Below are 15,140 nucleotides of genomic sequence, written 5' to 3'. Positions count from 1 at the left end.
ATCCCAGCGGTTGAACGGCACTGTTGTCGCCAAGTTGCACACAATGGCCTTCAGTGGTAGGAGTCAATGCCTTTCGCATGCGTCGCCGCAGAGATTCTGAAATACAGGACACCGTAGCACCAGTATCAACAAGTCCTTCTAGTCTACAACAGTCAAAATCTAGGGTAACGTAATTTGTAACACGTGGAGGGCTTTTGGACAATCTTGAGTTCGCAACCTGACCCTCAACAGCATCGCAGGCTGCGGCGCTCAGTTTGGAGCCGCATACGACTTTGGCGCCGTTTGGTGTAAGGGAGACCTAGACCGGCGTCGAGGGTGGGGAGATGGTGACCGTGGCATCCTGCTTCTTGCTTGTTCCCCGTACCAAGAGGTCTCGCTGGAATCATCAGCCCCAAAACGATCGCTTCCGAACGGCTTCTGCTCCCATTCCTACTTGGCGCTGAATCATACTAAGTAGGGAATCGCTGGCCGTAGTACATCCTACTGCAAAGCAATGCCGCTAAACAAATGCTCCGCCAGACCCTTCAGCAGATGGTGAATCTTGTCAGGTTCCGGCATTTTGGGATCCACTCGACGGCAGAGGAAGAGCACGCCCTCCATATAAGTCGTGAAAGCTTCCTGGAATCCTTGTTGGCGCGTGCTCAACTTTCGGATAGCATCTTGCTTCCGCTCTTCTGTCCTGCCGAAAGCGTTTGTAATAGCAGTCTTAAAAGTGTCCCAGGTGGGAAGGGACGATTCGTTGTTTTCGAACCATTGCAGCGCGGTAGATGTTAGGTAGAAAACGATGTTCCCCAACCGCATGCTGTCCTCCCAGTTGTTATGCGTGGCGACGCGGTCCACTTGCGCCGGCCAGTCTTCGACGCAGAGATCTTCTGTAGCTGCAAAAACTGGTGGGTCCCGCTGTCGGGCCAAGGAGCGAGGCGCAGGAACGGGCTGAGCAGGCTGTCCTGTGCCGTCTGCCAGCGTGGACACTGATGGTGGAGACATGAGGACTTTTCCGCCCCGGAGATGCACGATGGCGGCGTCTAACGGTGTGAGAGGTAGCAGGGATAGTACCGCACCTCCACCAAATGTTAGGTTGTGGAAGGACGACGAGTACAGCCGGTGAGCTTGGGTGCAAACGGCAAAAAGAAGGTTTTAATATGTCGCGCGCTTACAGCGCCTGGTTGAACCAACCATCTTCTTCCTCACAATATTACGAAATCAGCTTATGACATATTTAATGTCATGGTTATATCAAATGATATTAAGCCCCGATGTTGATGAAATTGGCCATTTGGACATTTCTAGTGCAGGTTTTGAAGTGATCTTGTCAAATGCGACCTCTCAGGGTACAACAGGGGACCAAGGTACGGGCTTCAAACCCTGTGATCTTACTTTCACGTATACATATTAAAAGATCACCGTAGGACATCTTTAATATTATTTCATATGAAATGATACGAAGCCCCGAGGTTGATGAAATTGGCCATTTGCCCATTTCGATTGCCGTGTTCGAAGCGATGTTGTCAAACGCGACCTCTCAGGGTGCAACAGGGGTTGTCAAATAGGCGACGGCCCTGCAGACCGCATGACTGGCAAGCGCGAAGGAGCTGGAGTATTTGACTCACTTGGAAGGCTATTCCTACTGTGACGAGCTTGTAGTCGTTGCTGAGCAGCGTGATCGGCCTCCACGATTCAGAATCTGCAGGATTATATGCTGCAAGTATAATGCTTTCCAGGCCAACAGAGGATTAGAGGGCTCCAGCCGCGAAAGCACGTCCAGCAACCCGTATGAAGAAGGTACGCAGCACCCTCAGCGTCGTATTACCAATTAGTCTAGCGCGGTAGTATGACAGAGACATCATCAGTGTACGCAAACACAGGCGGTGGGCATCTATTAGGTAGCCTCAGAATAACTGAGAGAGAACACAGGGTGCGTTCTACAACTTACCCTCGAGTAGGAGTTGGTCAAGTGACAGAGTTGTGCCACGTGACCATGGGAGTAGGGTAACCCTCGGCTAGGTTGTCAAACGGGCGCGAGTAGTCGGACGCGATCATGGCGAGAGCAATCGAGGCAGACGACGACGACGCTTTTGAAGATATTCTGCTGCATGCAGCATAATTTTTCTTCGACGATGATGACAGTGAATCGAGCAGCAGTATAGGGACTGTGAGGTAAGCTGATTTTAATTCTTGGTTGAAACAAAGCGAGCTCAACTGCAAGGTTCACGTAACGTAAGCGTATACCGCAAAAATCCATGAGGTTTGGGTATGTAGGTATATTTGGAGTTCCTCCACTAGCTCGCCTGCATTTATCTACTTTATCCAGTAACGTATGCCTAACACGTAAGCCTCCAACTCCCAAGAATTCGATTCCTGGCGTCGGCACCTTTTCCCTGAGTTATTTGATTTTGTTCAACTGTTCACTCAAGTAACGTACTGGGTGTGACATTCGCGTTCGTTGCGATCACGAGTTACCGAAAACTACCGAAACTAGGGTAAGATTTGTGTACAATATATGTTGTGTTATATAATTTTTGTAGTACGATAAATGTTGGTCGTGGTTGGGTCCTCACTAATGACGTATTTGATTTTCTACAGGTCCCATCCCAAGATATTTGGGTACGCAGAGAACATTGTCCCAACACAGAGCCTGGATGACTTCAAGAGCCACTTCAGGCTTCAGAGGTCATCAATCGAGAAATTGGTGGCTATGTTGTCGAGGGACGCCCGCTTTTCCATGGGACGGCCCGAGATAGAGCTGGGGAAGCAGGTCTTGGTCCTCCTCTGGTGCCTGGCCAACCTGGAGTGCTTCCGGTGAGAGCTAGATCCTCAAACCCGCTATAGGTTTCGTTGTAACATATTCTCATTTTCGGCTCTATTGCGGACAGGTTCGGCATGTCAAAATCTACAGCATGCCGTATTGTGCATCGCACTGCGGTCGCTGTGATGGGCCATGCTGCAGCCTTTATTACCTGGCCACAAGGAGATGATGCACGTCGCACAATGGAAGGCTTCAGGACGAAGGCAGTATTCCCGGGCACCATTGTAGCTATTGATGGATGTCATATTGAGATAAAGGCTCCAAAGAAAGACCACCTTTCCTACATCAATAGGAAAGGTATTCATCCTGTAATTTTACAGGCCATCTGTGATGACGAAGCAAAGTTTCTTCACTGTACAGCTGGAGAAGCTGGATCCGTCCATGATGCGAGGGTGTACCGCCGCTCTGATTTCTTTACGAAGATCAGTGCCGAGACATTCCCTTTCGGGAGCCATCTCGTCGGTGATGCAGCCTACCCTCTGAGTGAGAATCTCATGACGCCATATAGGAATACTGGGAACCTCACGCCACAGCATGCGAAGTATAACAAAAAGCATGTCAAGGCCAGAGTGGCAATCGAGAGGGCATTCGGGGTCTTAAAGGGCGCTTTAGGAGGCTCCTTTACCTCGAGACGAGGAAGCCAGACATTAATGTCTCACTCATCATGTGCGCCTGCATCTTGCACAACGCATGTTTGATGTGGGGTGACGACTTCGAAGTTGCTACTGTTGAGGAAGTGTCAGACAGTGCTGACGAACTGTATGAAGGAAGTGAGAACAGTGGTGTAGCAAAACGAACTACATTAAGAGTATCTTGTAAATATGTAATATATAATATTGTCCGTTCGTCTACCGAACTGCACCCTTCAAATTCCCTGGCTATTCCAGGTTTGCACTGACTATTTCAAGCAAACTCCTTGACAAGACCAGAAGGGAAATTGGTGCCTGCTCCTGTGTTATGATACAGATCACTCGTGAAAGCAATATACTAAACTCAATGCAAGAGAATACAAAATCATGTTTCTCCTTACAATTTTCAATTACAAATTCGATTACAAATCAGCGTAGAAATCTGTGGCTTCCCAGAGAGAGACGCCAGCGTCCAGGGACATCTGCCGCACGCGTCTGGCGGCAGCTCTGCAAGCTCCGTAAAGGATGCGAAGGAGCTCCTTTTCTCGGACGGCTGTCAGTGGTATGGGTGAACCAGCATGACACAGGAAATAGTGCACCAAAGCTCACGCTGGATGATCGAGACTGTGAAGCGCCTGAAAGAGAGCACTGATCTGAAATGCTAGGCATCGCTCAACATCGCTAGACAACCGGCACGCCCAACCTGGCCCTATCACGCGTGAGATGCAGATGTGACCTCCTGCCCCATTCAACTGAACCAGCCCACAGGAACCGGAAGCGTTGCGAGTTATGGCGATTCGAATTACTGAGGGGGCAGACATACAGCGGCGAGGAACCATAGACTCCGTTGTACCAAGAGGTCAGTAAACGGGCACAGAAAGTGAGGGCCATGTCTACGGAGAATAGCGGAGGAACGTTTAAGCACTCTAGTCCAGTTTATACAAGATACCCCACTTCCATCGTATACGAAACCGATAATTTGTTTTTTTGAGGGTACGCCATAGGCGGCAACGCGAGAAGGTTGTGCATTAATGTAGAGGCACCGCTCTTACACTGGTTGACTTGTGCGGCAGACACTTTACAAAATCGTCGAAAGCCTTCAGCACAGGTTCAAGGCAAGCTTCCCCTGGTAGCACGAGAGCGATATCATCTGCATACGCCAAAACAGGTGGGGGCAACCACTAGGCAATCTACGAAGGACAGGGAGGGAGCTTAAATGGACCAGGAGCGGGTTTATTGAGACGGCGTACAATACAGAAGAGGACAGTCCTGCAATACACTGTGCGTAATTTTAGTCGGACGCAATATACCACCAGCTGCGGAGACCAGGCTCTTCGCACCGAGGTACAACACTTTCACAAAGGGAATCCACGCTTCATGAAAGCCTTAAGCTGTGGGCATGGAGAACATATACGAATGACGCATCCTCTCAAAGGCTGTTGCCTGGTCGAACGAGGCTAACACCGTTCTTAGCTGTCTCAGGTTTAGCCACTGGATGGGGTCACGAACGGCCATCCTATGGAGGACCGACGACCTGCCAAGAAGTGAACAGGCTTGACATGGGTGCAAGGACTTCTGTAACTGCGGCGAAACACGTAGAAGGCAGGGAAGGATCACGGACGTATTTTGGTTACCGTTAATTTGTGCGCCAGACACTTTACAAAAATCGTCGAAAACCTTCAGCACAGGTTCAAGGCAAGCTTCCCTGGTAGCATGAGAGAGATAATCATCTGAATACGCGATAACAGGAGGGGGGCAACCACCAGGCAGCCCAAGAAGGATAGGGAGGGAGCTTAAACGAAGCAGGAGCGGGTTGATTGAGATAGCGTACAACACAGGAGAAACGGGACAGCCCTGCAGTACACCGTGCGTAATTTCAATCGGACGCGATAGACCACGTGTAACGGAGACCAGGTTTTTCGCACCGAGGTACAACAATTCCACAAAACGAATGCACGCTTCATGAGAACCGTAAGGTGTAAGAATGGAAATACGAATAACGCACTCTGTCAAAAGCTGTCTGGGGTTTAACTACTGGATGGCGTCACGAATGGCCATCCTATGGAGGACCGATGACCTGCCGAGAACCGAACAGGTTTGACATGGGTGCCGTCTCCAACCGCGGCGAAAAACGTAGGAGAAGTGTACTGGCTAGAACTCAAGTCAAACGTCGTTGTATTGTTGACTCTATGAGATAAGCCACAGCAGAAGAGCAAGTCAAAAGTGCTATGGCGAAAGAAACGTTCTTTCCCGGAACAGCATCGCAAGCTGTACTGCCCCGACGACCTTGTTATCTGCCGCGCCGTTCAAAGACACGGCCCACCCAGGAGCGGTCCGCGTTATCAAGAGGCCCTTCTCCAAATACGAAGGACCGGCCTCCTTTCGCCTCCCTCCACCGCGAAAGGTGAATGCGCGGATTTGAAGAAAGACCAGACCTATGGAGCACTACGCATCCGCATCCTGCTTAGTGCGGCGATTGCCGCAAACTGCCCAGTGCTACATATCATCAGTGCTACTGGGCGGTACGCATCCGTCTCCTGCTTATTGTTGTATTGTTGACTGATTAGGTGAGTGGTTTACCTTATCCTTATCGACTACTGCTTCGTATTGCAACTGTACACTGTTCAAAACAGAACTTCACCACATAGCACGCTCATAGCCAACCACCATTCCGAATGATATCATTCTGTGTATTAACTTGTTGAAAATAGGAGGAGTCGCCTATCTTGTCCCAGATAGGGGCCTCCCCCCTGTTTTGAACAAATCAGGACACAAAATGATATGATTTGAAATGATGCTTGGCTAGGAGCGTGCTATGTGGTGAAGTTCTGTTTTAACACTGTAGAATGGGACAAGAGAAAACTTGCCCATATGACATTATTCTCGTTTTATCGTCTCCTGTTCAGGCATTCAGGTGTTCAGGTATCATTTAACAGGTCTCCTGCTTGTTGTATTGTTGACTGATTAGATGAGTCACAAAATTAGTGATCCCATCTTCCTTATCGTTTGAGCCTACCACTCCCTATATACTGAATTTACTGATTTGCTTTATTTTCCCCAACCAAGTCAACAACTGAGGCCAGTACAAAAACTCTGCCCCATTGCTTTTGCACTTGAGTTGACATTCTTGACTGATTAGATGAGTGTGTATTGCCATCAAGGAGCTGATTAGATGAAAGAAAAATTATTTCCCGGAACAGCACCGCAAGCAAGGTATATCTAAACAGGTAGCGCAACTCTCATAGGCCCCTGTGTCTTCAGAATGACGCCATGATAGAGACGGTCAGCGCCATCCATCCGTTGCGCGGACTACTACGATTGTAAATAAATGGCGTCAGAGGTGACGTCAGCAGTATGAATAATAAGTAGTGCATAATTGGTCATGGCACGTTTTCGTTCGCGCACTTCGTTTGCGTTGTATTCCCTTTTCCTCACCTGTGCTACACTACCAGACGAGAACACAGCAAAAAATAAATCGTATCAGGTTTAATAAAACATATCAATACGAAATACATATAGTTATCACATATCTTGACAACTCCAAACAGAAGGGCACCGTGATATCACACAGAAACGAGGAAGGCTCACTTAAGCTCAATTTCTCACCCACAGCAATACGCACACGCAGTCATTAGATGTTTGCATTTATTCAATGAGTGGCCATTGCAACAAAACATGACATCGTTGCTGCACAGCTGATTCCTGCTAACACTCACGCTATCATGGCCGCTCGTCCCATGAATTTTTTTTTTCGCGGGGCCAGCAACAGGGATCCATTGTATTCATTAGTTCACAAGTGTTAATCTTGGCCTACAGCTCCGAGATGTCAACGTCGCTACCTGTTTAACCCAAAAAGTATACGAACTCCGCATTACAATGCACGGACACACGGCACGGATACACAGATGCACGGATAAACGCGCCCACTGTGACACATGCGCAAACGAGCAGGATACGGAAACGTACTCGGGTGGTAGATGATTTCGTATATGTGCACGAGTGGGGCAACAGAAAGTTTTTTCTACGTTAAAATTATGTATGAACTATTAGTACGCACACAACCCATGACCACGTTCTAAAGTTTTTGTGTTTACGATCGTACCTCTACTGTCAACACCCAGGGGCTCAATCTTGATGTGCACATAGCGATCGTTATAGCTATTTTTCAAAATTTGCGCGCTCATTCCGTCGCGCGCATTGGCCGTCAACCGGGGAGCACGAGCGTTTAGCAAGCGTTACGGGATAGCGAAAAGTTCAAAATCTAGCCCCAGGATCGCTCAAGCCTCATGATGGTAGCCTTGCCGATGGGTCTGATTTAGTATTTTCGCTTGTTTTCGCTACCAGTTTAAATATACCTTGCCGCAAGCGGTGCTGCCCCGACGACCTTGTGTGTATTGGCATCGAGGCGGACCCCGACGACCTTGAGCCCAGCATTGTTAGTGCGGCGGCTGCCGCAAGCGTTGTGTTGCAGTCTGCCCACTGCTACATATTATCAGTGCTAGTTATCCGACCTTTCCGGTGTGGTGGAAGCTTAACAATAAAAGTGTTCGCCTGTCACGCCACTTGACGGTACACAATAAAGACGACGTTCTGGTTTTGAGAACTGAAATAAATGTTCATGGTTGTGCTCCCTTAAAAATGAACTTCACCACAAAGCACCACAAAGCACGCACATAGTGAACCATCATCCCCAGTGACATCGTTCTTTCCCTTGATTTGCTGAAAACGGGGTCGTACGCTTTTTTTTCTTACTTGATGACAATACGCCATTTTTATGGCATTTTACAGTTCATAATTACCATAAAAATGGCGTATATAAGCCGTTCGATTTTCATGAAATCAACGGAGACAACGCTGCCATACGGGATGGTGCTGGTGGTAGTGACGTTTATTAGGAGAAGAAACCTGCAGCAGTCTGCCTGCTCAGAATAGTGACGGCCAGTTACATTCCCAAGGGAGGGACTACACTCTAAGAAAAAAAGGAGCAAAACGGTGAGTAATTGCAGCTTCTACTCCCCTGGGCTGCAGTTACACCCCATTTGAGTCCCCTAACCCGACATTTATTGCCGACATTTACTCCGTAGGACTGCACATTGTCACTAAATTTCGCGAATGGTCTCCTGAATGCAACAGTTTACGTAAATATGTGCCCTTGGTCAATTTGAACAACGTAAGACTGTGTAACTCAGACAACGAAGCAAATTTCCAGCCACACAGAGTAAGAAACAGTTAGCGCATCTTTCTTCGCAAATTGTGCCCTAGTATGGCGCAAGATATCACTCGATATATCACGGTTGATGGTTTGCTTCAAAGTATTTTCATGCATGCACACCAATTATGTACCTGGTACTCTTAGAACAGCGCGTGAAATGCAGTCTCCACTCAGTGCCATTAATTTACTCCCGTGCATTTACTCCCGAAAGGGACTATTTTTTGTGGCATTGCATTTAGTCCCCAAAAGGAGTAAAAGTACTCCTTTTTTTTTCTCAGAGTGTGGATGCAGGCTCGTACATAACTGAACAGTTAGACGACCTTCGTTATGACTCCCAGCGCCTCAGCGCAATGACAGAGCAGCAAGAGACTGTTGACGTCCCAATCATCGGAGAAGCTGCCAGTGCAGAGCACGTAGACACAAGCCAAGTTGCCGCGGAGATCGAAGAGAGCGTTGATAGTCATGAGGACCATACTTCAGAGAGAGATGTGCAGGATCAGACTACTGACTCCGAGGAATCTTCCTCGAGCCCCCTGTTACGACGATCTGCCCGGATAAGTAGAGCACCTAATCATCTACAACTTGACCCAAGAAAGGTCACTTACTGTGAAACGGTGACGGAGGAGCAAACCGACGCACGACCCTATGCCGAAGCCATGTGCTCACCACAAAAGGAACAGTAGATCGAAGCCATGGAACAGGAACTTTCTTATCTCCATCACATGAACACCTGGACGCTAGTAACAAGAAAACCTGACATGAAAGTCGTCAAGTCAAAATGGGTATTTCGCATCAAGAGGGAGGCATTGGGTCAGATAGACAAGTACAAGGCACGTCTTGTGGCCGTGGGAGGTTCGCAAAGAGAAGCATGGACTACTTTGAAACTTTTGCCGGTAGTTAAGCTCACGAGTCTACGAACACTTCTCGCTATCGGATTGGAGGAAGATATGGTAATGCGTCAACTGGACGTCAAAACAGCATACCTACATGGAACGCTCGAAGAGACTGTTTACATGGAACCGCCTTTGGGATACCCTGCGTCAGACAGCAAAGTTTCTCTTGAAAAAGGCACTCTACGGATTGAACCAGTCGGGAAGAAGATGGTACTTGACGCTTGACGGTATCCTGAGGAGACAGGGCTACAGAAAACTCGAAGCCGACAGATGTGTCTACGTACTATCCAAAGGACGACGTGAAAGAGTGAGCCTTAGTGAGTATGTCGATGACATGCTCATGATGGCTACCTCCCAGACTCTCCTACGGACCTCGATTAGGAACCTAGCAAGAGAAGTGTAACTGAAGGACATGGGAGAGCCCACTTACATCTTAGGGATTCAAGTACAACATGATAAAGAGCGGAGGACGCTGACAATTAGCCAGACAAGGTACATCGACGAGATTTTAAAACGTTTTAATATGGAAGACTGTAAATCAGTCAAAACGCCAATGGATGCATGTCCGAAGAATGAAAACGCAGAACCTGAAGTTGTCGAGAGTAGCCTCAATGTTCCGTTCCAGACTCTCGTAGGCAGCTTGATGTACTTGGTTCAAGGTACCCGAACGGACACTGCATTTGCCACCAGCCACTTGAGCCACTTTAATTCAAGCCACACGCAAAATCACTGGCGAATGGCCAAACGAATACTTCGTTACCTAAAGGGAACCCGTGACGTAGGAATAACTTACGCTGCATGTCAGGAGCGAATTTCAGGGTACACAGACGCGAGCTTCAACGAAAACGGCACAGGAAGATCCAGAAGCGCTTATGTCTATACCTTGTCACAGGGAGCAGTCAGCTGGCGGTCCACAAGGCAACAGCTCGTCGCTCTGTCAACTTGCGAGGCTGAATACATTGCTCTTGTGGAGGCCCTCAAGGAAGGCAAATGGTTCAAAACCTTCAATGCGAAGACATGATATAGCTGGCGCCTTGACAAAACCAGTGCCACACGCAAAGAATGCCGTGTGTGCCAAAGGCTTCGGCTTCAGAGACTTTTATTGATGTTTTTTTTTTTTCATCTTCCATATTTGCTTGACGCGGGGGGGGGGGGGCTATGTTGGACTGAACCTTTGTACATCGAGCGGAAATCTTGTTACTTGCACTTTCGGTTTCGAGTGGACAAAATAAAATGATCCTGGCAGCGCGTGGCAAGGGAAGGTGAAGTTACCTTGCACCGTCGCTGCCACTTTCCCCTCTTCTACATGGAGTCCTTTTGCTGGGTGATGAGCCCCTGGTTACTTTTAATTGTGTATACAATTTTTTAAATGATGCTGGTTGCCTCAAGTACCTTTAAACTAAATTTTAACTGAATTATTCCCCTTTTTTCAATACATACCATTTTATGATTGTCTTGGCGCATAATAGTCCTAGTCGCTCATGTGCCAGAAAAAACCTCAATCACTCACTCACTGAAGTTACCTTGCGCGCGTGCTCGACGCTTCTGCAGGACGAACGACGAAGATAGGTAGTTGTCTCTTGCAGGGTGTCGAACCGAACCCAAACCCGAACCGAAAACCGTATTCGAACCGTTATTTTTGCCGGAACCGAACCCGCACCCGAACCGAAATTTTCATTACACTGTTGAACCCGAACCGGAGCAGAACCGTAAAAAATAATTGCGGTAACCGGTTCGGAAAAAAACGGTTCGGACATAAAAATAAGTCCGCATAAGAGTTCATCTGAATCCCCGAACGAAGACACATTGGTATCATCATCACGCGTCCATATCATGGATTTCGGAAATTTTCACTTAACGGTCAAATGAGGACGTATACTCTCAGCGTTTTTTAACACGTTGCAGTTGTGCTTGTGAGCGCCGCGGCTAGCCCTCCACGCACCCGCTGCGGCGTCTACACTCTTCACAGACGAGGCGCCACGCGGACGAATGAAACAGTAATGGAGTAGGCCAGTTATATAGCCCGATAGGACGAATATGTGACTAAGTAAGCGCCCAGCATTTCACGTGAGCAGTAAAAATTAAACACGTCAGAAACATGACAAGTGGAGAAGAAGCGTACGCCGAACTGTGCCCGTTTGATTGGTCGTTGTTTGAAAAGTACATGCAATTCTGCTTATTGGTAGTGCAATTGTGTCGTGACACATTGCCTTTGTGTTGTGTTGACCCATCTAATACTCTACTCTCCCCGATGAACTCGTGTACCTCACCGCATTATCATCCTTCAACCTCCTCTATCCTCCATCCGTCCGTCTTTCCTTTGTGTTTTGTTTTGCTATGCGTTCTTTTTTTTTCCCTATAGTCGTGACGACGCCCACTTCTGTGTGGCCAACAACGGCGAGCCTATCTTGCCATTACCCCCCCCCCCCCCCCGCCTTTGTGTTGTGGATTAACTATTACACTGCTGTGAGCTCGGACAGAGCAAGGCTGGCAGACGTATTTTCGACATGCTTCAGGGCGGTTTGCGCTTTCACGCTGCGAATGCACTGTGCCTTCAAGTACACTCATCGAAGTAAAATGCTGTCCATCCTATTAAGCTTACTTTAAGTGCACTTTACTGGCACTGTGCGTGTGAAAAAAATGATTTTGTGGACAGAAAGTAGCAGGACTACACCGTTTCATCAGCGTGGACTTACTTTACAATAAGTGTTTCTCAATTTCTTTTCTCTCGCTAAAGGGAGAAATGGATGACCTTACCGTTAAAAACGTCAATGCAAACAACAGCAGTTAGCTATACGCCACGCATTTCCTGATAAAAGCAGTTTTATGAAATAAATAAAATTGAAGCGTTGTACCGGTTCGCGAACCCGTTCTGGGCTGCGAACCGGTTCGATTTTGGCGTGGCTGAACCGCAACCGAACCGGAACGAAATCAAAGCAACGCGAACCCCAACCCGAACCGAACCCGAATTTTTTGTGGTTGGACACTCTGGTCGCTTGTTCTCCTCGGGGTTTAACTGAAACCGTCGCGCATCGCCCACTGTGCCGTCAAGAACCCTCCAAAGGTCAACAGAGACTTGAGCTCCAGGTCCCTCAGGACATTTTCGAAAGGTTCGCCCTCCGCTTGCACGCGACATCGAAACACATAGCGTTCATATGTCTCATTCCGCTTCAGTGTACAATATGCTTCAAACTTTCATCAGTGCGTCCAATTCCTCTTTTTCCGCAACGCCAGGCTTAAACGTGTTGAACACGTCGATGGCTTCCTGGCCCGCCAAATGTAGAAGAATTGCACCTTTTTGCTTACTTGATCTGGTCTCTGCTTCTGTTGCCTGCGGGTAAAGCAGGAGCCGTTGCTTGAATTTCTTCCAGTTTTCCGCTGCATTTTACAGTAGAATCAACGGCTCCGGCGGCGGGAGAAATTCCAATCCGACGCACTTGGCTATCGCGTTTCAACGCGCCCTTTGCTTCGCTCTCACAGACGGGCAGGCCCCACTAGGCGCCTCCGCACGTCCTATATATCAGACGCAGATTCAGGACTGCGTGAGTCAGGGTGGCGAAGCACAGCTAACACCTGCCTGAGCGCATCTCTACACTGCCGGTGTTCACGCGCGCGCTGTTTTCCCCAGTGCCGAAAACGGTGCGCTGCATCCAACTTCAGAGCTTCCCAGTGACAAGGCCCAAAATGGGGCGCGGAACAAACATCCGCAAGCCGATTTTTTACGTCGTTTTTAAATTCGGGGTCGTTGAGCAAAGACACATTCAGGCGCCAAAAACTGGAGCCAGAGCGAAAATTTAGCACGCCAGATAAAGATAACAGAACACCAACATGATCCGTGAGATCCCCAGCAGGTCGCGTCATACAGATAACGTTTCACTTTTGAAGACTGAAATAAATGTTGTTAAACATAGGACGCACCTAGCCAACCATCATCCCGAGTGACATCGTTCTCTCCCCTGATTTGTCGAAAACGGGAACGTACGTTTATTATTATTATTTTTTCATTACTTGATGACAATACGCCATCTTTGAGCCACAAAAGTGGCCTACCCTGTTCGTTTTTCATCAAATCAACGGAGAGAACGTTGCTATACGGGATGGTGTGGTGGCAGTGACGTTTATTAGACAAAGAAGGTCTGCAGCAGTCTGCCTGCACAGAATAGTGAGGACAGTTACATTTCCATGGAAGAGGGTAAGGAACGAAATGATTAGGGCAATAGTTAAGAAAAAGTGACGTTTTCTTTGACGAATATTGCTTTATGTCCACGGGCGTAAACGTCACGCAGACCCCACATTGCGAACCCCGATTCAACAATGGTGCATTAAGTTTACACTTGGACTGCATACAAGTTGCGGGTGCCCGCTCACGAACCAATACGTCCGATCGAGCGTGAGAAAGCTACTTAACTTTCATGCAAAAGGCCCATCAAAATGTGGCTGCATAGACTTCAGAGATGGGTGAAACATGCAGCTGACACTGACACCTGATGTTTGTGGAAGGCATGCTCAGATGCTAGCTGTCATATGAAAAGAAAATAATTTTATTTCAGAACAGACACACTGTGAGGTAATCGGCGTTCAAGACCCTCTTGGTAGAGGAATCCGAAGAACCAAGATGGCACTCGTTGTTCGAAATGCAGCTCGAGATACGCGAATGTCATGAAGGGGGAATGGTAACTAGATAACTAGCACAAGAGATTCATTTGTGTATGCGATGGCGACACGCTCTTTTTTCACATGATATTCTGAAATTTCCTAACAAGGGTTCTGTGGGTACTAAGCATAAGTGTCCAGTTTAGATCACGTGATATTAAAAAAGGGATAACACCAAAAACGAAATGCAGAACGTATTCAGAAGAAACGTCGCAATAAAGAAGAAAAATAGGCCGCGAAGACTTGATTCTCGGGAGCGACTCAAGAACCTAGAATTTTTTTCTCTTTGGATGTGACTTGCCATTTCGGATGTCCAAGAACTATGGCGCACAGGTTTCAATGTGCGCTGGTGAGGGACGCTGATGGCGCCGGAATAATACATGGTGGGTGCAGATAAAGTAGCTCCACATTTTCGCACATCGCGCGTTCCCCGCATATCGCACGAACTGCCTGCGGTGCACGACGGTGCATTTACACGGTCGAAATCGAGAAGGAAAAAATACAGTAATAACCAAACTTGGCGCAATAAGATCGTTAAGAACGCGAGCTTCGTTGCGTGTATTTCCAATGGGACACGGTAGTGTAGCACAGCTGCATCGACCTACCGCTGCTCGACATTACTGCCGTCTACCTGAACGGGTTGTTCGAAGAACGCATCTATATGGAGCAACCAGAGCTGTTTCCTGAAGGAAATAGAGATGCCGTCTGGTTATTGAAGAGGAGTTTGTACGTGTTACAAATGCCAGAAGAGGAGTAGAAATGTCAAAACTGCTCTCCTGCCTCCAGTTATGCAAACCAACCTACCAACTGCCTGACGGTGTCTCTAGCACAAATCCGCCGATAATTGGCCGTATTTGAACGTCTCACTCTGAATCATATCGTCTAAATTTTCTGGATCGCCACAACGGCGAACCCTTTCACCACCGCCACCGTGCACGGATCATGCG

General features: G+C 48.0%; 1 protein-coding gene across 1 annotated transcript; it reads left to right on the top strand.

Moving 5' to 3' along the window:
* Positions 1 to 9,952: 9,952 nt before the first annotated feature.
* LOC135375604 (uncharacterized) lies at positions 9,953 to 10,561 on the top strand. Its single transcript, XM_064608278.1, has one exon. The coding sequence runs from the start codon at positions 9,953 to 9,955 to the stop codon at positions 10,559 to 10,561; it is 609 nt and encodes a 202-aa protein (XP_064464348.1).
* The last annotated feature ends 4,579 nt before the right edge of the window (positions 10,562 to 15,140 follow it).

Source organism: Ornithodoros turicata, unplaced genomic scaffold, assembly GCF_037126465.1.
Source record: "Ornithodoros turicata isolate Travis unplaced genomic scaffold, ASM3712646v1 ctg00000907.1, whole genome shotgun sequence".
NCBI classification, from domain to species: domain Eukaryota; kingdom Metazoa; phylum Arthropoda; class Arachnida; order Ixodida; family Argasidae; genus Ornithodoros; species Ornithodoros turicata.
The sequence above is the reverse complement of the archived record's forward strand: the minus strand, read 5'-3'. Positions and strand labels throughout refer to the sequence as shown.